We start from the raw sequence: 22,899 nt of genomic DNA on the forward strand, positions 1-22,899 counted from the left end.
ACAGGTCACCTGATCTGGAGGAGGAGGTGGATGAGGCCTTCTATGAAAAGCTGAGAGCTGCCTCACGATCACAATTGCTGGTCCTCATGGAACACTTCAAACACCCTGATATTTGCTGGGAAAGCCATACAGCCAAGCACACAGTCCAGGAGGTTCCTACAGATTGTTGACAACTTCCTGTCACAGGTGATCGAGGAACCAAGGAGGAAGGATGTGCTGTTGGACCTAGTACTGACAAATAAGGAGAGTGGGGTTGGGGATGTGAAGGTCAGAGGCAATCTTGGCTGCAGCAACCACAAGATGTTCAACAGTTCAAGATCCTGTGTGGAAGAGGCAGGACACAAAGTAGGATCGTGACCCTGGATTTCAGGCAAGCCAACTTTGGCCTCTTCAAAGACCTACTTGCATGGATCTCATGGGATATGATTCTAGAAGGGAGAAGTGCCCAAGAGAGATGGTCAAACTTCAAGCACCACTTCCTTCAAGCCCAGGATCAGTGTGCCCCAATGCACAAGAAAGGAGGAAAAGGAGGTAGGAGGCCTCCATGGATGAGCAAGGATCTGCTGGGACAACTCAGGCAGAAAGCAGCCATCTATGAGAGGTGGAAACAGGACCTGATTTCTTGGGAAGAGTATAGGAACATCACCAGAGCATGCAGGGGTGCAACTAGGAAGGCTAGAGCCTTTCTAGAATTAAATTTAGCCAGGGATGTTAAGGACAGTAATAAGGCATTTTTCAAGTACATCAGCAGCAGAAGGATGGTGAGGGGGCATGCGGGCCTGCTGCTAAACGCTGAGAGTGCTCTGGTGTCTGAGGATGCAGAGAAGGCCGAAGAACTGAATGCCTTCTTTGCTTCAGTCTTTACAGCCAAGGCCAGACCTCAGGAAGCCCAGTCCGGCAAGGATAACAGGATGGTCAGGACAGCAGAAGTCTTGCCCTAGGTGGAAGAGGTTAAAGACTTGTTAGGCAAGGTTAAGGCTCATAAGTCAATGGGTCCTGATGGGATGCATCCTAGAGTGCTGAGGGAGGTGGCTGATGTGATTGCTAAGCCTCTCTCCATCATTTTTGAACAATCATGGAGGACAGGCGAAGTGCCTGAGGACTGGAGAAAGGCCAATGTCACGCCAGTCTTCAAAAAGGGCTGGAAGGATGACCTGGAAAACTACAGGTCAGTCAGCCTCACCTCCATCCCTGGAAAAGTGATGGAACAACGCATCCTGAATGTTATCACTAAACATATGAAGGAAAAGATGGTTATCTGGGGGAGTCAACCTGGATTCACTAAGGGGAAATCCCGTTGACCAACCTGATAGCCTTCTATGAGGGCATAATCAGCTGTCTAGATAAGGGGAGAGCAGCAGATCTCATCTACAATGACACCAAACTGGGAGGACTGGTTGATTCACCAGAAGGCTGTGCTGCCATTCAGAGGGATCTCGACCGGCTTGAGAGTTTGGCAGAGAGGAACATCATGAGGTTCAACAAGGATAAGTGAAGAGTCCTGCAGCTGGGAAGGAACAACACCATGCACCAGTAGAGGTTGAGAGTCAAACTGCTGGAGAGCAGCTTTGCAGAGACCTGGGAGTCCTGATTGATAATAAGCTAAACATGAGTCAGCAATGTTCCCTCCTGGCCAAGAAGGCCAATGGCATCCTGGAATGCATCAAGAAGAGTGTGGCCAGCAGGTCAAGGGAGGTTCTTCTCTCCCTCTACTCTGCCCTGGTGAAGTCTCATCTGGAATACTGTTTCCAGTTTTGGGCTCCTCAGCTCAAGAGGGACAGGGAACTTCTGGAGAGAGTCCAGCATGGAGCCACCAAGATGATCAGGCAACTGGAGCATCTTCCTTATGAGGAAAGGCTGCGGGAACTGGGGCTGTTTCTCCTCTAGAAAAGAGGAGACTGAACAGGAGATCTTATTAACATTTATAAATATCTAAAGGGTGGGTGTCAGGAGGTTGGGGCATCCCTTTTTTTCAATAATATCTAGCAACAGGACAGGGGGTAATGGGATGAAGATGGAACGCAAAAAGTTCCATTTAAATATACGAAAAAGCTATTTTACTATGAGGGTGACGGAGCAGTGGCACAGGCTGCCCAGAGGGGTTGTGGAATCTCCTTCCTTGGAGGTCTTCAAGACTCGCTTGGACATGTTCCTATGCGACCTGATCTAGGTGGACCTGCTTCTGCACAGGGATTGGACTAGATGATCTCTAAAGGTCCCTTCCAACCCTAACATTCTATAAATATATTCCTACGAACAGACTTCTGAGTGCATGGCTCTGCATTCTCCAAAATGAATGCTTTCACTTTTTATACATCTAAGAAAGGACAAATGGTTCAAGAAAATAAAATGGTGGCAGCTACAAGATGTTCATAGAAACTCCCTTGTTTGGATGACACTGAAGGACAGGTTTCCATCTCATTACCCTGTCCTAGGACACTAATTCAAGATGAAGAATCTCAGGCTACATATGAAGACCAAGTATAAACTACCACTTAAAAATGCACCTCAAATCCAGACTTCAACTCACAACTTCTGTTGTGGACACTTGACATCTTTGTTGGAATCTCAGTTGTGAAATCACAAATTCTAATGCTCTAGCACCCAGTTTTAAGTCTTCACGAATCTCAGACAAAACTCTACAGCACACAAGAGAACCTGAGCAAAACTCACTAGAACCAAAACAGCAACACAACAGATTGATGTCTGTTCCATCCTAATCTAGGAGTTAACAGAAAGTACTGAGCAGGTAGGACTGAAGTATCATATCCTTCTAATGATATAATTTATCTGTTAGCTAGACATTGCTATTTCACACTGAAGAAAAAACAGTTTCTCCAGCTTAGAAGAACTAATTCTACTGAACTTAATTCTGTTGCCTACAAGGCTGTCTAAAGCTTGATTTGTGAGTTATACCTTTCAGCATCCTATTGCTGAATTAATGCATACACTCATAAGAGAGATTTTACACTACTTGAATAATCTTGAGAAACTGAAAAGCATTTTGTCATCCCTTCATTTTTTGTCTGATTTCTGGACTGAGTTATCTGTTGAAGTTTTCTTCCAAGGCTTAACCAGAAATTTACCAAAAGCTGTGATCAAGCTAAAAAAATTATTGAAAAAGAGATTAAAAAGCTGTGCATACAGTGCAAAAACAGGTTTGACAGCAACTTATGCTAACTTCAGCCAAGAAACATCTGTGTCCAGTCTTTACCAAAACACTTGTTCCCATCTTATCCACAGTACTTGCACTCATGGAGTAAGACATTTATGGATCTGACCACAAACTAATCAAGCAGAGATGATGACTTGACAACTGGGCAAGGATGTGCACCCCTGGAAAAGTTTTTTGTACAGAGATACAAGCAGTAACAGAACTAAACTAACTTTTTAAAGCTTATCTACACACACTTGACAGGTACTTTCAGACACTGTAGGAATATGTGATGAAGTCTAGATCTAAAGGAGGTTGTATGTGTGAGACAATTCAAAGAGCCATCCTACACTTTCTGCAGAATCTTCCTCTTAGCTCCATCAGTCAAGTTTTAAAGCTTTGTGGTAGATGTCAGAAAATATTCCTATGGGACACAGCAGTCATAACTTCAAGTCATTGTCAGCTTTCATTTTGCCTTGCCAAACACTATCTCCTGTGGGAATTGTATTATCTTTACGCATACAACTCCATCTAAAATTTAATTTTTATTAACACTTTGATAGCATATAACTAGACGTCTTTCTTCTGAACTATAGTTCTTTGCTTCTGCAAAGACTTATGCTAGAACAGATCAGAGTCCCTGCTGGACTTGAATTTTATTTTCTTTTTTCTCCTCTGGAGAATTAAAGAGAAAAAAAAATTCAAAGCACTTATAAGCAATGGTTAAAACATTGTGCAGCATCTGTAATTTCTTCTCTTTCAGTCCTCAGTAGATACAAAGGAACAGAACTGCAGGATAGTAAAGTTTTTTTATTCTAAAGAAACATGGCTTGTACTGCTACTCAAATGGGTCTTAAGGCAAGTAAGTACACAGCTTCTGAAAGAAAATGCAATGAATCACACCTGCAAAATCACACCTTGACTGGCCAAGTACAGGTCATGATGGACAAACTCAGAGCTACAAACATATCAGAGATGAGGTTACACAAATGAGTATGTTAGCCTGCAGCCTGTTCATAGAGAACTATGAACACTCAGCCTATTGTGTATTTTGAACGGTGCCAGACTTCATTTCCTGATCCATGGTATTCGCTTTAAAAGTGTTGTACATAAGCAGTCTACCCACAAGACGTGACAGTATGGAGACTACCAATTAAATTCTAGAAATACTAATGTTGAAGTACAAATTAACTGAAAATTGACTTTGTTAAAAAGACATTTTGGAATTTCAGCAACTTGTGAAAGTCTAAACAGAATCCAAACTGAGTACTACAAAGCTAGATTTTTTTTTCAGGAACTAAAGAAAACTAATCTTGATTACCTTGAAGATTACCGAATCAAAATGAAATTTAAAAAAATTTTAAAAAATAAGTTAGTTACTTTCAAAAGTAGCTGCAACTATAACTAACACTCTCTAAGGGTCCCTGTGGAACATGGAAGCCTTTCCTCACACCAACACCATGAGACAGCTGTTCCCTTGCTACACATTCATGGATATACAGATATACACCATGTTTCTGTGCAGTCTTTACTGCACCACCCTGCAGGACAGGTACCTTACCTGGTGCATTTCTTTCTCATATGGTATAAATTATCTGAAGTATGGAACCTCAGACTACGGTGGGAAAAGCAACCTTCATTCTTTCAAAATGAACAATGGAGAGCAGTTCCTGCTAACAAACTCCCAGGACTTCTTCAAGCTCTTTATTCCTCTACCCCCGAGCACCGTTGGAGAATCTTACTAACATGCAACATAGCTCTGAATCCCCAGTGCAGCATCTGCGCTGTCTGCCTGCAATCCAATTTACTCAGACTGTGAATCCTGGAAGATTTCAAGTTCTTACTCCTTAGCCCATCTCCACAACTGCACCTCAACACCAGCAACAGTTTCTTCTCAGTGCAGCTTCTTAACTCATTTGACAGACTTTGGGGACTCTAACCTAATATATCATAGCACAAGTTGAGCCAGAGCTCTGGAATCTTGCAAGAAGTGTACAATCTTACCAGGCAGGAGAGGATCTTCAATACATAGCATGGATGGTCTGTATCCATTAGTCATGACTTTCATGATTTCTTCTTTGGCAATATAGGCACCTCCATTTTTTATTCTAATACCAGTTTTCAAGTAGTTAAAATTCCTTCCATAGAGTTCAAAAAATTCTATCAGAAGCATTCCAAGATTCTCATCGGCTCTTCTGGCATCGATTCTTGGATGCAGCTGTGACATAGAACAGTTAATTTTTTAAAATAAATGCTTATCAGACCATAAAAGAGAGGAATAAAAAGCTCTAATCTAAACAGCTGGCTATAACCTCTTTACACAAGCCTGAACTGAGTCACAAATTCTTCATGTACTTGAACTGCTTTCACATAATCAAGAGGAGGCAGCACATCAGCACTATCTTAAAGCCAAATAATTCTTTCTTTTCTTCCAGCTTTTTGAGGATTAGCAAATTCATTTCCCTAAGCCAAAATCAATAAAGAAGTACTGCATAACACATGACATGTCTTAGTAACAGAGTAATACCTGACTTTTCACAAAAAAATCCATCAGTCTATGTTTTCAGAAACAGAAGGGGAAACATTTATCCCAATTGAAACAGAGTTCCTTTTCCAATCTCCCCATATCTTATACAGTATGTAAAATCTACAGTACTATTTCAATTAATCATTAACAGCAGCAGAATATGTAGGTTTTTCCATTACCACAACTGCTGAGAAATGCTAATACTGTACCTGGCCATGCTTCTACAAAGCTTACTGTCACAAAAAATGTATTGGAAGAAGATATATAGCTCATTAGCTATTTCATTGGTTACCTACAATATCTGTCAGTTTTAAGTATGTCAGAACCTCACTAACACGATTAAAACACCATTTGACTGATTTCATAATTTTAATAAACACTGAAAACAACTATTCTGCACATTCAGTATAAGTAGTCTAGGAAGCAACAGACTTAAACTGAATCCTGGAAAATGCAAGTGAGATGATTTAGGTACTGGAATAGGCTGTCCAGGAACGTAGCACAAGCCACACCACAGGCCTTCATACAGAAATCAATGCACTGCCTCAATGCCATTCACAAGGCTTATGCTGCTCTTTCAGTTCACACAGTGTTAAGAAGTCCTTAGAGGTATGAGAGGCAGTCTGTAAGAGTTGCCATTGATCAAACACCTAGAGCTGCAAAAGTAAACTTGTATGATGCTAAGGAGTCTAAAGAAACAGCACCTTAACAGAGCAGAAATATAGAAACCAAAATATTTTAAAGAACACAGAAACAAAGAAGGAACACTTACCTGCAGGAAACTAATTGCCATTAAAATTAGGCTGTAAGAACTAATTCCACCAGTAAAAACTTCATTCAAGTCCCTCTGAAGGAGGAACTGTTTTAATACTAAAATCAAGTAAGGCAGCAAAGAATACTTCTGCAAAGCAAATAATAACTCATATCAATGACAATGTCAACATTCTTAAACAAAGAAAGAACTACACAATCTCAACACAGTAGTATGCTATAAAGTGTTTCCACAGGAAGAACCAAAACATGCTTCATTTTTAACTCTAGAAACAGATGAATAGATTTAAACTCATTTGATTAACTCTTCCTCCCACCAAAACTGGAAGACTTTTATATCCTTCTTTGAATACCAGTGTCACTCATTACAGTCAAAGCTTTCTATCTGAAAGGTACTTTTAATGCAGAGCATAAGAGGAAACTTAAGTATGTAGCTACAGAATCATCTTTAGACATTGCATAGCCAGATAGTATTCATAATCAAGCATCACTTAAAAATTCAAGATAAGAAAAACTTGAACAGACTTGCTTTAGAAGCAAAGTCTAATACTTATTTGCATATCTAGATATGGTTATAAGAGTTCTTTCAGTGTACAGGTTTATCCACACAAACATCTATCACTCAAAGACAACACTGAACCGGAAGAAAATAAATTGAAATATCCATGTTTAGTTAATGAAAATAGTCTTCAGAAATAATTTTTTTTAAAGTTATAAGGCATAACAAGAAAGGTTAGCTAGGCATCTAACATATCTTTACTAAGTAGTATAACCAGCATTACCTTCATGTACTCCTTGATAAATCGAGCTGCCTTCACACCAGTTTCTACATTGAAGCTGATGTCAACTTTCACTTCTGTCTCCTGATCAGTAAGTTTTATTATTGGTACCTGAAAAGATTAAAACAAGGTTTGATGATTCCCCAGAAACGCAACACCAATCTTATTCTCCAGCTTCTTCAGTTAAGACACATCGGTCCAAATAAACAAAACTACCAGGAGAAGGAAACCTGTATATCAGAAAATAAAACAATCCTAACTTGATTGAAAAACACTTTTTAGTGAGTTGATTAAAAACACAGGTATGTATGATCACATTAACTTGTAATCACTCATGTACTCTCCCATAGCTAATAAATATCTGCTCTTCATAGCTGCAATATTTTGTAAGACCATTACCTTTCCTTACTTTAATAACTCGCTACTGTTAACAGGAGACATTCTACTGTCATAACCTGTGGGAATTGCATTCATCTAACCCAGCACGGCATCACTCACTTGCCCAACTTATAGAACACTAGCCTAGCAGAAAAAATTAGACGCTGTTGGTTTATTAAGCTGAACTGGTTCACCGCAGAGTGAAACAAAAGCCAGAAGAGAAAAGCAAAGCAGGAGTAGCAATATTTCCTCTTCTGACAGCAACACATTACTATAGAACTTCTACGTAGAAATTATAGAACTGAATATATAGTTCAATCTCACATCACCTCCTTGAAGGTAGTGTCCTAAAAAAACCAAAATCATAACCTAAGCTTCAGCTGATAACATTTATTTTAAATTGAACTACTCCTATTTTTACTATGAAAACAAAAAAAGAATAGAAGCATAGCATCATTTTATACTAGTAGCAGAGGAAACAAAATAAGACTAGTAAAACTGATAAGCCTAGCATCACTTTCCATCACTAACTATATGACTGATTCTGAAAATCCCACTCATTCTCAGATAAACCAATGATTACAACAGCTACTGTTATGTACTGCTACTACAACAAAAGCCAAAGGAATCTTCTGAACCTAAGAGAGTCACAGAATGTAACAGTTTGCTAACCGAAGTCTGGAATACTCTACATAGTCTCCTGGAAAAAAAAACTACCACTTGCTCAGTAACAAAAGATTCTCATGCTTTTAAGTTTTTAGCATATTCAATGTGATTTGTTAGGCTTACAAGCCAGCTGTAAGAAATACTACACAGTTTCACAAATGAAATAAAGCTCTTTAGTATATTTTGGAAGGGAAAACCAAACATTAGGTTTGGAACACTTCACTATGCCATGAGGAACAAGACAACTTGAAAACTCGGAGTTTCAAACTAGACAGTTCTATTTTGGCCTATGGATAAATAATGTCCTCTCAAAGGTCAGTGAAAAAAAAAAAAAAAAAACGTCTTGCAAAGAGTTAAATTATCAGACAGTATTTGCAAATACTGACTTTCCAATCCTTACTGGGCACATAAGTATAAAGTATGGCCTTCCAGTAAATGCAGTACACAGAAATACCATTGTCCATATAAAAAAACTGTGTGCTATTGCTAAGTACATACAGATTCTACTAAAATCTTGCACAGAACAAAACATTGTGCCAAAGACAACAAAATTTGCATCATAAATTAAGAACACTATCAACCAAAAGTTCCAAAGACTATTACTTACTGTAGCTTTATCAAGTACTTTAATGGAATATGGTTCAGCCACATTTTGTTTTCTTAGTGCTTGCTCCAGCAGCTGTAAAGGGGGCCGTTCCCATTTCCCAAAAACAACTAGATCAATATCACTAGACAAAAAAGAACACAGCATAAAATCCACTGAGGCCAAAGCATAGTAGTCCATGAAAAGAAGTAAAATTGCCACTCTACATTACATACATATATTGCAAGTCCTCCAGGACATTTTGCATTTTCCCAATAAGCCTCATTTAGCAATGTTAAGAGATAGTGTGCTTTAGGACCTAAAGTTGTGTTCTAGCTTCTTGCTTCCAGTTCTCCATTGAGTTCTTTTGAGCTCCTCTCCCTTTTCCATTTTTTGCTTCCTCCTCTCGAGAAGACTGATTAACTGACTTCCATAGCCCAATCCCATCCCTCACCTATCCATGTTGACAGGCATGTTAATAGTTCCAACAACTTTTATCAGTGATATTCACAGAAATTAAATTTCCACTGCTTTACTACTCAAAATTGACTAGCTACACAGGTTTTCCACGTACATCCATTTAACTATTAAGCAATATAAACCACCAAATTAAAGACATTTTGCTCTCCAAAAATACAGGAGAACCCATCTATGACGACTTCTTTGACTTTGCACAGCAATTCTGTCATTAGGGGCACTCTCAGTAATCCACCTTATTTAACAAAACACAATTTTTACATGGGAAATACTAACCATTGCATTTCACTGTATCTTGAAAAACAAAATGCCAAAGACATTTACAAGCAGTTACAAGCAAAAGATAATTCACTAAAGGGTCAGTAAGTACCTGGAATAGTATAATGATATATCAAACACTTATCTCAAACCTGTAAGTTCAAAAGCTCTTCCCTTTATCACATGGGACATCCAGTAAAAATGTTAGTGGAAGTTTGACAGGCTTATAGTCTAAATTCCCCTTTGAAATTTCCAATTACCCTGAAAGAAAATAAGCTTTAATATTCAAGTAAATTACTACTTACCTAGTTGGAAGATAAAGCCCTGTACTAAAGCTGCCAAATATCTGGACCTGGAAAAAAACCCCACACCAGTGAAGTATCTTGTAATTATGAATGCTCATTTCATTTACTTTCACAAGACTTAGGTTTTTGTTAAGAAGTAAAAAAATTCTTGAACTTCCTTTACTAGATACTCTGTTAAGCCTGTACAAATACACTTTCTCTCAGAGATGTAATTTTAAGAGGAAATTGCATTTTTTTTTTTTAGCATGAAATTACTATTAATCCTACCAGCAGCAGAACACAAACTTTTTAAATAAGTCCTGAAAAAAATAAGTCCTACTTATTTACAGTTCAATAGAAATAGAAACTGTTACAAATTTCCTTCCTTCCTGTTCCCTTTTTCCCCTCATACAACACACTGAAATTGGAAGAGTTTAAGGGAAACATTTAAGTTTATAAACAATTGCTTCTAAACTTATAATTCAGATAAACATGACTACTTCAGGATTTAATGTAAGGATGACTACAAAATTGTAGTAGGTGTTTGTATGTGGAAAGTATGCTTCAAATCTAGAGAATTCAGACATTCTTCCCTCTCTGCTACAGCAGAGCACAACATACAAGTTCACTTTTTGAAGTGACCTATTAAAAGTCTGGGCAACACCAGGCCTTTTCAGTGTTTACATCTGTTCCTACAAGCCAGTAAAATACTATTATTAAAGAAAAAAAAAAAAAAATCACAGGTGAGGATGAAGTAGAAGAACTCTACAGTATCTTTATCCCAGTACTGTGGCCACAGCTGTCACTCATTTGTCATGAAAGGCTATGAAATCACAGTGGTCCAAAACATTTTCTATGTTAATGACATTACTATCTGGTAATCAGAAAGGTGGTGCTAGAGACACAGTTTACATTACATTCCTTTTGGATGTTTTGTGTCTGGAGAAGACTTACTCTTTGGGTAATAAAGGCTTTGAAAGTAGAACAACTTCAGTTGCAATGTATCTCAGCAAGTTGAGGCCCATTTTCCCACTCAAGTGGGGCTAAAGTAATTCCCTGAATGTCAGATTTTGAAGAGTACAAAAAAAAAAAATCAGTTTTTTTACAAATGAATTTACAGAAGAACAATCCATAGTCATGACTCCTTGCAGAAATGTATACATAAGTAGTAAGTCTGACATCAATATTCAAAATGAAGTTATAAAGAGCCAACCAATGTAATAAGCTTTTACTTTCACAAATGCACTTCTTAAAGCAGATAGTTCTTCACATTCCCAGTTGTCAAAAGGAAAAAATTATCAGTAGCCTTCATTAACCTGAAGTCTAGGTTTTCTTTTAAAAGTGGAGGAAATTTAAAGTCACGTACTGCAAAAGCTGCACTGTTAAGTCAATTGTCTTAAGTTTTGAAGTCTTTTCTGTTTGTTTATAAAACAACAAAAGCTAATAGCAAGGTTAAGTGAACCAACCTTTACTGTTTACTACAGAAGCAAAGTAACACTCAAATTACACTCACATCAGCTGTAGGCCAAAGGTCTTTGATGACTGTTTCTATTCTTTTCACCACTTCTCTTCTCATAGCTGCTTCTTCAGGACGAGGGGACATGAAGTCATAGAAGTCAATTATTTCTTCATGCAGTCTAAAGCAGAAAGTAGTATCAGTTATAAACATGATGTCACCATTACAGTAAACAAACAAAATTAGGCCATATGCTTTATTTAGCATCATCACTTAACCAAAACTAGAAGTACTTTCAAGAAAGGTGAATGCCACATTAGACATTTACATGGGAAAGTGGAGAGTTTGGGATCTGTGATTTGAGAGAGATCCATTCATACTTGATTTTAAAGGCAGTACCTGACAGCAGATCTCAACACCACCTACACATCAGCCCTCACTACATTACCTAAACTCTAAAGATGTCAAAAGACACAGGATGAGAACACTAGTAGACATTTACTAACCTTCTTCCTGGCTCAACAGTGAAGGTCAAATTGAATTCCTGTTTCCCAAAAATTATTTTCTTTAAAACACAAGCATGGTCTTAAACTATGCTATCATCCTAATGTGAAGCAGAGAAAGAACAATTAAAATCCTCAAGTAGATTTACTCTTCCAGAAGTTCTTACTTCTGTGTATGTGGAAGTTTACATAGACTTTGAAAGAGGCCACCGGCATTAATGAGATTTGTAGAGGATCATAAAAAGCCATTTTGTATTCTTTGATGTTAAAATGTCTACTTTGACAAATGGGGATTCCTTTGACCACTCAAGCCCTTTATTATCCCTTCACGCCTTTACAAAGTAACCTTCTAACTGAACTACTCAAAGTGAGAAGTGTTTGAATATATTCACAAGCATAAACTTGCATAAACAGCAGTGCTACCTAAGGAGTTCTGACACTGGATCGTTATATACCTGTTTAGTCTAGTTTCTCCTGAAACTACTGAAAACTGACAAATTTGAAAGAAGATAAATTTGAGTTTTCAAATGAAGGTTGTGGTTGCTTTCAATGAAAAAGCATCAGGCCACACAAAAAAAAAAATGCAAATAACTATTGCTGTGATATTTTATGTCTTTTTGATGCTGATGCATTTCTAAAATTTGTCTCTAATTCAGGAAACATATCAATTCAGTAGTGAATTGATCATACTGAAACTCAAATAAAAAACACATCAGTCCTTTGTTAACATACTTAGCCTTCCACAAGGAAAGTTTTATATATCTCCAACAGAACTTTTAACTCTTCTTCTGAGATTCTTGCAACTCATTTTACTAGAGAATTCCCACTCTAAAAGACAGCCTTCAACAGATCATATGGCCCATTTTCAAGCCTTGGGATTCTTCTCCATACACAAAGTGATTTTAGTAGCAAAGCATAACGGTACTTCAAAAAAGTACATGTATCTAGAATTAATGTCTGCCCTTTCTGATACCTTAAATTGGTCCTGGATCCATGATTGAAGATTTAACTACATAGTTGACTTTTTAACTAAACATTAAGGCAGAAAAACAATCTAACATGGTGATATTTTGTTTCTAGAAAGTATACTTTTTTTTTCCTCCCTTTCCAAGATGACAAGATCAATGAAGAAAACACTGCCATGTAACTAACAGCTGTGAGGACAAACTAAAGATCTCCCATTGACCTGCTTTTAAAAATCAACAGTATGCAGATATAGGGTGAAAGCAAGGAAAGACAAAGCAGTTAGATAACTCCCTTGCAACAATCCTCCTGTAGTTTTGTTTGGCATACTTTTGGGGTGGGTCCCAACCATAATGTGTATTATCTCAAAGGACTTTTTTTCTATTCATTTTTCCACACATTTTTTGTCCATTTATGCTTTTGTCATTCATGACAGTCTATTAAAATTTAAGTATGCATCAGAATAACAGAGTGCTTTATTTCAAATTGATGTATATCAATGTTTTAATCTTACACGTTTTTCCTTTGGGGGGAAAAAAGTTACTATTGGCAGTTCATCTCCAAGCATAACACTATCTACCAACTCTTTCTCAAGCTGGTAAACCTCGTTACACAGGAACAGGTCCAAAGTTTGATCACTGCTAACTTTCAGTTTTTCAGTTGCATGGTGTTTGCTGACAGGTGGCCAGAAATGCACACATAATTAATATGTCATTCAGTCCATGATACACACTTGTCTTCATTTTATAGTCCATATCTTTGCAAAGATCACTGCTAACTGCTATTTGAGGATATCTAAGCATCCATATGCTCTTTAAGAGGAGCTTCAGGGTGTTTTCTGAAGAGTATAAGCTCACCCACCAGGTACATTCAGCCTGAACCATTTTTCTTCAGACTCACAATTCCCTATTTACTAGAATTTAATTTTAGCAGCAATTTTATAACTTAATGAACAATGAACACCCACTACAAGTGTCTGCAGTTAGATCTTACTTTCTATTACCTTTTCTGTCCTTATTTGTTTCTTCCTTCTACATACTTAGGAATAGTTCAACCAACAGAGTCTTGGGTAATTTCACCGGTAATCTTCCCTTATCAAAGTAAATAATATATTCTTTCCTTTGGTTACTTCTAAGCAGCTAGCCCATGAAGCTCAGTTTTTCTGAAGTCCTCAAAAAAGAATCTCAGAAATATTATTCTGAAAAAAATCCGACAGTTCTGTGTTATCAGACTGATCACATGAATAAAGATTAACAATGAATCCTTCAAGAAAATTAGACCTGTGAGATAACTACCATTATCAAAACACACACTAGAACCTTCCTTTACATTTAGTCATGCAAGTAAGTTCTGTTTTGTTACAGCATCATCCGTACTACTCCAGGAGATCCATACATTCCTGAAAAAGGATGCTTTTACACTAGTCATCCCATATCAAGGAAAGAGGAGAATAAATGGGGTCTCGGTTCCCCTACGCACTTGCTGCCCTGTAGCCTTGACCATACATAGTGGAATCTTTCAAAAGCGGTCTCTAGTTTGCCAGCAAGATCAGAGAAACAGCAAGTGCACAAGCACACTCTCACTTCAATGACCCACTGAGCTTCTGCTCAGATGATTACCACTGTTGCAATTCCTAACCGTACCATGAAAGACTCAAAAGAATGCCACTCATCACTAGTTTTACATTTCCTTCTCTGATCTACTTTAAGTCAGCTTCATATTTTCTATCTTGCACCAGCAAGGCTGCATTTCACTTAATGCTTGAGTTGGCATGGGACAACAGTTCAAGAGATAATCAAAACTCATTTTATAATTTCACTGTGGTTTCATGGTTAAGTTCCTCTGGAATTCTTCAGCATATACTACTACAAAGCATAGTTGTAAAAGTTATTATTCTGCTGATGGATTTAAACACTCCTTACTCTAACTTTAAGATGACAGTTTCCAGAGTCAAAGAAAGTTCTAGTGAGAAGTCTCTTAAGCCCTTCTCTGACAAACAGAAATGCAATTAGTTCACTTAGCTTTTACTAAATGATCTGAGTTCTCATGGGTGCCCTTCCCTGCCTCTCTGAGTTCCAGTGACTCTGGCAAGTTTCTTTCTTTCACTGTGGAAGGTTTTCAGGTTTTAACGCACTTAGCAATCCAGTTCACAAATCCTCTGCCTTACCAGACTTCCATCTTATTTGCACTTTCCAGTTCTTAATTCAAAGGCTATTTCTCAGCGAGTATAAAGTTCCATGTTACTATAGTTTACATTTTTCTAAACATCTTTGCTCTGCGAAGCTTGTCAGAACACAGTCACAAAAAGCAGCTTTGACAAACAAAACAAGATTCTGTATGCTGTTCAGGACTAATCTCAGAGTAACTTCTCTATTAGCTGAAGGAATAATTTTGTGTCTGAAAAAAAAAAATCAGATCACAATGGGATATTCAACCAGCCAATACAGAGATGGTTTTCATTGAAATATTTTGTCCGTGTAGCCCCTCATCTTCTTAAACACCCTTGTTATTTCTTAAGTCAGGACTGCAACAGTGTATTAATCATTAGGAGAAAAACTTACAATTTGCAGCACATGATGTACGTGCAGATATAAGTAACACTTAATTTTTTTTCTTTTTAAAATAGATCTTTCTTCAACATATAGCACAAGTCAATTTTCTCAGACTCCTTCTGTCTTTCTTAAGGACTTTAGGTTTCAACAGCATCCAAGCATCTAGTTGTCTTCCACCAAATTTTAAGATGCCTATTATACTACTTTCCTAGCAAAGACAGGCATTTTAATTGACTTCTGCACAAGGCAGCTTCACTGTATCTATAGAAACACTGGGAATAAAACTTCTGGTGATGTATTAACTGTACTCTTTAATGCAAGGTAGAAAAAAATTAGAGTGCAGGGATGCAGAAGAGAGGCTATTTGTACTTGCTATACTACTCAGCTTGCTAATTTTAACAGCTGGGAGGAACTTATTTAAGAAAGCTAAGCACTATGACACTGCTAAGCAGAGTAAACACCTGTGGCTTATAGAGTGAACTATGTAAGAGAATTTATGCCTTTTGTTTACCAAAAATGTATCCCTTTTATTGTTTTAGGAAAGTCCAACACACTTTTAGTCTTCAGGTTAAAAATTATAATTCTCAGAAGACATACTCAGACTTCTGTGATGTTTTTTCTTAAAGGCAGGTTTCTAAGAAAGGAGGTAATTAATCATTTACTGTGTCTTCAACTACAAATATATATAGCCTTGACTTGTTACATCAAGGGCTAACTTCACAGAACCACGGAATCTTTACAGTTGGAAGGGACCTTGAAAGATCATCCAATCCCACCCCAACAGAGCAGGACCACCTAGAGTAGATCACACAGGAACTCCTCCAGGTAGGTTTTGAACGTCTCCATAGAAGACGACTCCATAACCCATCTAAGCAGCTCCTTCAAGTGCTCCATCACCCTCACAACACAGAACTTTTTCCTTATGTTTGTCTGTAATCTATTATGTTCTAGCTTTTACCTGTTGCCCCTTGTCTTGTCATTAGACATTATTAAGAATGGCCTGGCTCCATCCTCCTGACACCTGCCCTGTACATATTTGCAAACATTAGTGAGATCACTCCTCAGTCTCCTCCAACCTAAGGAGCCCCAGCTCCCTCAGCCTTTCATCATGAGATGCTCCACTTCATTAAATTATTTTTGTAGCCCTGCACTGAACTCTCTCAAGCAGCTCCCTGTACTTCTTCAACTGAGGGGCCCAGAACTAGACACAATATTCCAGATGTGGTCTCACAAGGGCAGAGGGGGAAGAAAACCTCTCTGAACCTACTGTCTACACCTATTCTAATACACCCCTGGATGCATTGGCCTTCTTGGCCACAAGGGCACATTGCTGGCTCATGCTCATCCTGCTGTCCACCAGAGCACCTAGGTCCCTTTCCTCTTTAACTACTCTCTGACAGTTTATTCCCCAACCTGTACTGGTAGATGGGGTTATTCTTTCCCAGATACAAGACTCTACACTTGTCCTTCTTGAATTCCATTAGATTCCTCCTTGGCCAACTCTCCAGCCTGTCCAGCTGTCTTTGAATGGCAGCACAGCCTTCTGGTGTGTCATCCACTCCCCCTAGTTTAGTATTGTCAACAAACTTGCTGATAGTGCCCTCTGTTCCCTCATCAAGGTTATTAATGAATATATTCAACAGTGTTGGTCCCAGCACCGAGCCCCTAGGAACTCCACTAGATACAGGCCTCCAACTAGACCCTGCCAGATTGATCACCACTCACTGCCTTCTTCCCTTCAATCAGTTCACAATCCACCTCACTACCTGATCATCCACTCAATTTCCCAGTTTTGCTGCAAGGATGCTGTGGGAGATGGTGTCAAAAGCTTTACTGAAATCAAGATAAACCACATTCACAGCACTACCACCACCTATCCACCTGGTTACATCTTCATAAAAGGCTATCAGGCTGGTCAAACATGACTTCCCCTTGGTAAAGCCATGTTGACTGCTCCTAATGACCCTCTTGTCCCTTAAATGCCTGGAGACAGCATCCAGGATATGTCATTCCATCACCTTTCCAGGGATGGAGGTGAGGCTGACCAGTCTGTAGTTACCCAAGTCCTCCTTCTTGCCCTTTTTGAAGGCAGGAGTGACATTTGCTTTTCTCCAGTCCTCAGGCAATTCTCCTGTTCTCCACAACTTACTGAAGATGACAGAAAGTGGTTCAGCAATGACTTCCACCAGTTTCCTCAGCACCCGCGGTTGCATCCCATCAGGGCCCACGGAATTATGTACCTCCAGACTGCTCAACTCATCCTTAATCCAGTCCTCATCAATCAAACAAAAATTCTTCTTTGTCATTTCACTGCACCCAGAAGAATTCAGGTTATTCTCAAACAGAATCAAACTAGAAGGTGATTTATAAGCTGCAGAGACTTTGTTCCCTCAAGTAAACATCCTTTGTCTTTTCAACATCACATCTAGGCTACTAAGCACACTAATTTATGCTAAAGGAACAGATAGAAACATGATTGCACCATTTACATGGATCAATTGATTACTTTTAAAAACATTCTCACTCTAGTAAGTAAAGAAGATTTTTTCTAACTGAGAAGTCTAACAGATCACCCAAGAATCCTTATAAAAGGAAAGTACAGATGCCACAGTTAATTGATGGAAAGGCCTAGCAGCCACTAAACATATTTCAGAAATCTACTGAACTATATACCTATCCCTTCAACTACTACAAAGCACAACTGCATTGTTATGGAAACGCAAGTAAAATCTTACACCACAATAATCAAATACATTCAGTAGTTGAAATCAGTGTTACAATCTAAAACTAAGGAACACAGTTTTGTGAAATAAAGGAGAATATATGTATGATTGAAAGCAACAGCATTTCCTGAGATACATACTTTTTCCAATGGGATCTAAAGTTAAAATATCTGTAAAAGTAGGAAAAATAGAACTATGACAAAGGAGATGAACTTGTAACTTTTCTCTTCCCACTCCACCTATCAGGTGCCTTTACTTTTTTTATACCAGGCCTCCTCATTAGCAGTAACTCCCAGGTAATAGTACTATGTTGAACACAGTCCTATGTAGAACATTGTTTTCATGGTTTCTCTCATATGTAAGCCTAGAACATTGCATAAGACATAGTGCTACATTTACAGACTGTACTGCTGCACCAAATCAGTCTCTTCTTACTTTGTAATTCAGACAATTATCTTTGCCACTGTAATTGTATGGAAGGCAGCAAACTCAGGCTGGCAGAATAAAAAAAAAATCTCAACTATATAGGACTTATGAAACAGAGCTGTGAGTGAGAATCAAGCTTACTTAGCAAGTTAGCTACTAAAGAAAGAATGGAAGAAAAAAATGCTTTTGTTGTCATCCACAGAAAAAAAGAGCAGTTTATAAGATGTTGTACCTTTTCAACAAGAGAAGCTTATCACAAGCTTATTTCTTAAGCTTTCTTTTACCTCACATTTGTGCAAGTCAGAGTCAGTCCTAATTATGTACTGAGTTTCCTGTCAATTAAATTTTACCTCTCGGGGCACTTTGACAAATCACAATCTCAAGAAACTAAGCTCATTGGACTGACAAATCACAATCTCAAGAAACTAAGCTCATTGGACTGATTTACTCTGCAAATTTCCACATGTAAAAGACTTGGTTTGCATTTTGGAAAATAAAGAAGAATCAAGAGCTAATCTATATTTGCAAAGTATGTCAATCAAATAAAACTAAACCAATTACCTTATGAATGGCTGGATGTTATTTGAAAAAGCTGCACTACAAAAATCTAGGAAAGAAACTGACACATATCTCCAAGTTAAAATATGGTAAAGTAGATCCACTAGATAAAGCTTCTGAACAGCTGTACATTGCTTCTGACATAAGCTGCTGGACTTCACAACACTAAGAAAACATCACGTAATATTTTGTTGCATCAGTGAAGGAACTTACCATATGTTAAACCTTGAAACAGAATCACAACTTTGCTATGCCAATAAGTAGAACTGCTAAGCACTCAAAGTCCTGTCTTAACACTATTGTTTTCCAAATGCCCAGTGACCTGCATGAGGGGACTGAGTGTTCCCTCAGCAAGTTTGCTGATGACACCAAACTGGGAGGACAGGCTGATTCACCAGAACGCTGTGCTGCCATTCAGCAGGATCTCCACCGGCTTGAGAGTTGGGCAGAGAGGAAACTCATGAGGTTCAACAAGGACAAGTGCAGAGTCCTGCAGCTGGGAAGGAACAACCCCACGCACCAGTACAGGCTGAGGCTTGATCTGCTGGAGAGCAGCTTTGCAGAGACCTGGGAGTCCATATTGGTAATGAACTGAACGTGAGCCAGCAATGTGCTCTCCTCGCCAAGAAGGCCAATGGCATCCTGGGATGCATCAAGAAGAATGTGGCCAGCAGGTCAAGGGAGGTTCTGCTCCCCCTCCTCTCCCTCTACTCTGCCCTGGTGAGGCCTCATCTAGAGTACTGTGTCCAGTTCTGCGCTCCTCAGCTCAAGAGGGACAGGGAACTTCTGGAGAGAGTCCAGTGCAGGGACACCAAGATGATCAGGGGACTGGAGCATCTTTCATATGAAGAAAGGCTGCGGGAACTGGGTCTGATTAGTCTAGAAAAGAGAAGACTGAGGGAGGATCTTATTAATATTTACAAATATCTAAAGGGTGGGTGTCAGGAGATTGGGGCATCCCTTTTTTCAATAACATCTAGCAACAGGACAGGGGGTAATGGGATGAAGCTGGAACACAGAAAGTTCTATTTAAACATAAGAAAAAACTATTTCACTGTGAGGGTGAGGGAACCCTGGCACAGGCTGCCCAGGGGCATTGTGGAGTCTCCTTCCTTGGCAATATTCAAGACCGGCCTGGACATGTTCCTATATGACCTGATCTGGGTGGACCTGCTTCTGCAGGGGGGTTGGACTAGATGATCTCTAAAGGTCCCTTCCAACCCTACCATTCTATGATTCTATGAAAGCTAACAAGCAATTAACATCCCAGACAAGTCAGAAAGGTTTCAACAGCTGAAACACATTAGTGACAAGAGATTAATAATGGCCATGTAGATCAGGTATGCATTACACCAGGTTAGCCACTGAAATATTTAAGAAAAGCAACACTTGACATAACCTCAATCAGCAGAATCTAATTCAAAATGCATCCATCAAAGCACTACTAGCAGCAAAACCTGCACATTCAAAGTTAGTATCTCTGCAAGGCAACAAAAGCTAGAGAAGCCTTTTCTGGATTTAAGTACTGCTTTACCATACAAAAGAGGAAACCTTAATTTAAGGATCTCAAACAAAAGAATAAGGTATTTCAGACACTAAAAGTTTCACTGATTGTGAATCCCTAATCAGATTTTAGGGGGGGGGGGGAAAAAAAAAGAGCTTCTACTACCTTGTCACAGTATTTCATCAAAAAACATTTTCGGAGACCCTGAAGTCATTTATAAAGCATGAAAAGAGGATTGGAAGATTAAGAGTATCAAGAAGGATTATGAGCAACAAGTTAACAAGATGAAATCTAATCTTAAGGATAAACTAGCTCAGCAATCCAAAAGCTTGCTTCTGTTAAGTGAATTAAGTGATCAGAACAGAGAAAGTGATCACAAGTAGAGAAGCTGTGGTTTGGGGTTTTTTCCTGTTTTTAATCCCTCGGAAATTTCTCTGACCCCTAACTATACAGGGAAAACTTCTCACAAACCAGTTCCACAACAAGATCTATTCCTGATAATTTGGTACTCATCAAAAGTTGCACTCACTTGACACTGCAGTTGTATCAGACAAACATTAAGCAGCAAGGTTTCTTTTTTAATTTAAAAGCATTCGTTTTGGCATTCATAACAGTCAAACTAGTCAAAAGAAGAATCAGTACAACAAATGTATAAATGTATAAATACTTATAACTATGTCAACATAGCTTTCATAAATAGAAGTACTGTCTTAAAGAAAACCATTAGGAATTATTTACAAGAATCTATGAACCACAAAGGAAATCCTGTTATCTACTTGGATTTCCAAATGGCATTTGATAATAATCTTACTTGTCCTTCTGAAGACTTACAAAGAATCTAAGCTGACAGAGGATGAGAGAGGAGACCTTCATGTAGATAAAGAACTGTTTTAAACAGAAAACAAACATCTGTAAGCTTTAGTTTCCATATTAAAGATCAGTTGCTAGGTAAGACCTGAAGTGCCCTATGCTACTCAACATCCTCTTAAGTGATCTGGCACGAGGACAAATAGCAAAGCAGAAAATTCTGAGGCTACAAGGTTATTCTAGGTAAGTCAGATTGAGAACTGCAGATAGACTTTAAAACACAGACTGCACAGTGAAGTAGCAGGCAGAATCTGAGACAGTCAAAATGCAAGCACAACAGAGGCATATGAGAAAACTATATATGTACAAAGATGCAGTGAGGGGCTCTGCATGAGCTCTAAACAGTGAGAAACAAGATCTTGAGAAAATAATTCTGTTAAAAGGTAAAACAGAAGAGGCAAGTCTCATGGTAGTAATCAGGAAACAAGACAGAAAAAGATAGCCCAAGGTGCTATTGCGACACTGTCACACAGCTCTGGTTCATCTAAGGCCTAAAGTCACAACAGAACTGTAAAGCATACAGAGGTGACAAACATCTAGAGGCAGAGAATAGCATAAATAGAAGGAATGATTAAACAGACTAGAAAACATACAATTTTCAGGTGGTTCAACTTTTCCCTTCACTCTTTCAAGTCAGTTGAAAAGAGCACTCATGGACTGCCTCAATGCATAGACCTGTGGCTGGCAGTAACTCCCTAGTGACGGCCTCAGCACAAAAAGCCTGGATCTTTTACCTTGCTACGGGATATTGCTAATCCTAGATGCTCATATCAGCTCAATATAAGATGAGATACAGACAGAAAAAGCACAAGAAGCTTAACAATGCACTGCATGTAACCCAGGAAGTCCAAGAACCGGAGATCATTTCAATGTGAGAGATCATTCCTGGAAACATTACCACAGGCTCATGTTAATATATTCTCCCAGCATCTGGCATTGGCCTACAATGCTCTCACCCAGTACAGCTGTTTATGCTGTTATTGCCAGCTATCTCTAACTGCCAAAGCCTAACAACTGTGAGAAGTATCATGAAGCCAATGCCAGGATTAAACTGCTCAAAGCATGTCCCATTCTCCTTTACACACAGATGTGAGCACCTGTCACACAAAGCCTTCTCATGTTTTACTACTGTAGCTCCGCCTTTCTGACCTCTAGTACTATGTTCTCTTTCAAGTTTATTGGTGCTGAAGTACTCCTTTCATACCATTACAGAAGGCACGTTTTTTAACTCTACACTTGGAATCCAGTTTGCAAGGAAACTTTGAGCTTTAACTACTCTAGTCAATTTAGTCAAACAAAAAAAAAAAAAGAGATGTTCTGTTGTTTTGACAATTAATCCAGCAGTTAACCTTGAACTCAGCTACCAATCTTCGGTCTCTCTCCAAAAATTTACTGTGACTAACAGGCAACTATTCCCTCCCTCATCCTTGTATACTATAGTGTATACCGCCCAGTTCTGCCTTGATACTA

The 22,899-nt window shown here is 38.6% G+C and overlaps 1 protein-coding gene across 7 annotated transcripts in view; it reads right to left on the bottom strand.

Moving 5' to 3' along the window:
- TENT4A (terminal nucleotidyltransferase 4A) overlaps nt 1-22,899 on the bottom strand; it is a 70,191-nt gene that overhangs the window by 41,595 nt on the left and 5,697 nt on the right. For 6 of the 7 annotated variants that reach the window (XM_061994639.1, XM_061994635.1, XM_061994634.1 and 3 more), the window contains exons 2-7: nt 11,391-11,514; nt 9,899-9,945; nt 8,883-9,003; nt 7,235-7,342; nt 6,454-6,582; nt 5,159-5,372 (exon numbers count right to left, since the gene is read on the bottom strand). In XM_061994639.1, the coding sequence (XP_061850623.1) occupies nt 5,159-5,372; nt 6,454-6,582; nt 7,235-7,342; nt 8,883-9,003; nt 9,899-9,945; nt 11,391-11,514 (743 nt within the window). The remainder of the gene's footprint in view (nt 1-5,158; nt 5,373-6,453; nt 6,583-7,234; nt 7,343-8,882; nt 9,004-9,898; nt 9,946-11,390; nt 11,515-22,899) is intronic. The other variant, XM_061994638.1, reaches the window with a different exon arrangement.

The sequence above is a fragment of the Colius striatus genome, chromosome 4 (assembly GCF_028858725.1).
Source record: "Colius striatus isolate bColStr4 chromosome 4, bColStr4.1.hap1, whole genome shotgun sequence".
In the NCBI taxonomy this organism is placed as follows: Eukaryota; Metazoa; Chordata; class Aves; order Coliiformes; family Coliidae; genus Colius; species Colius striatus.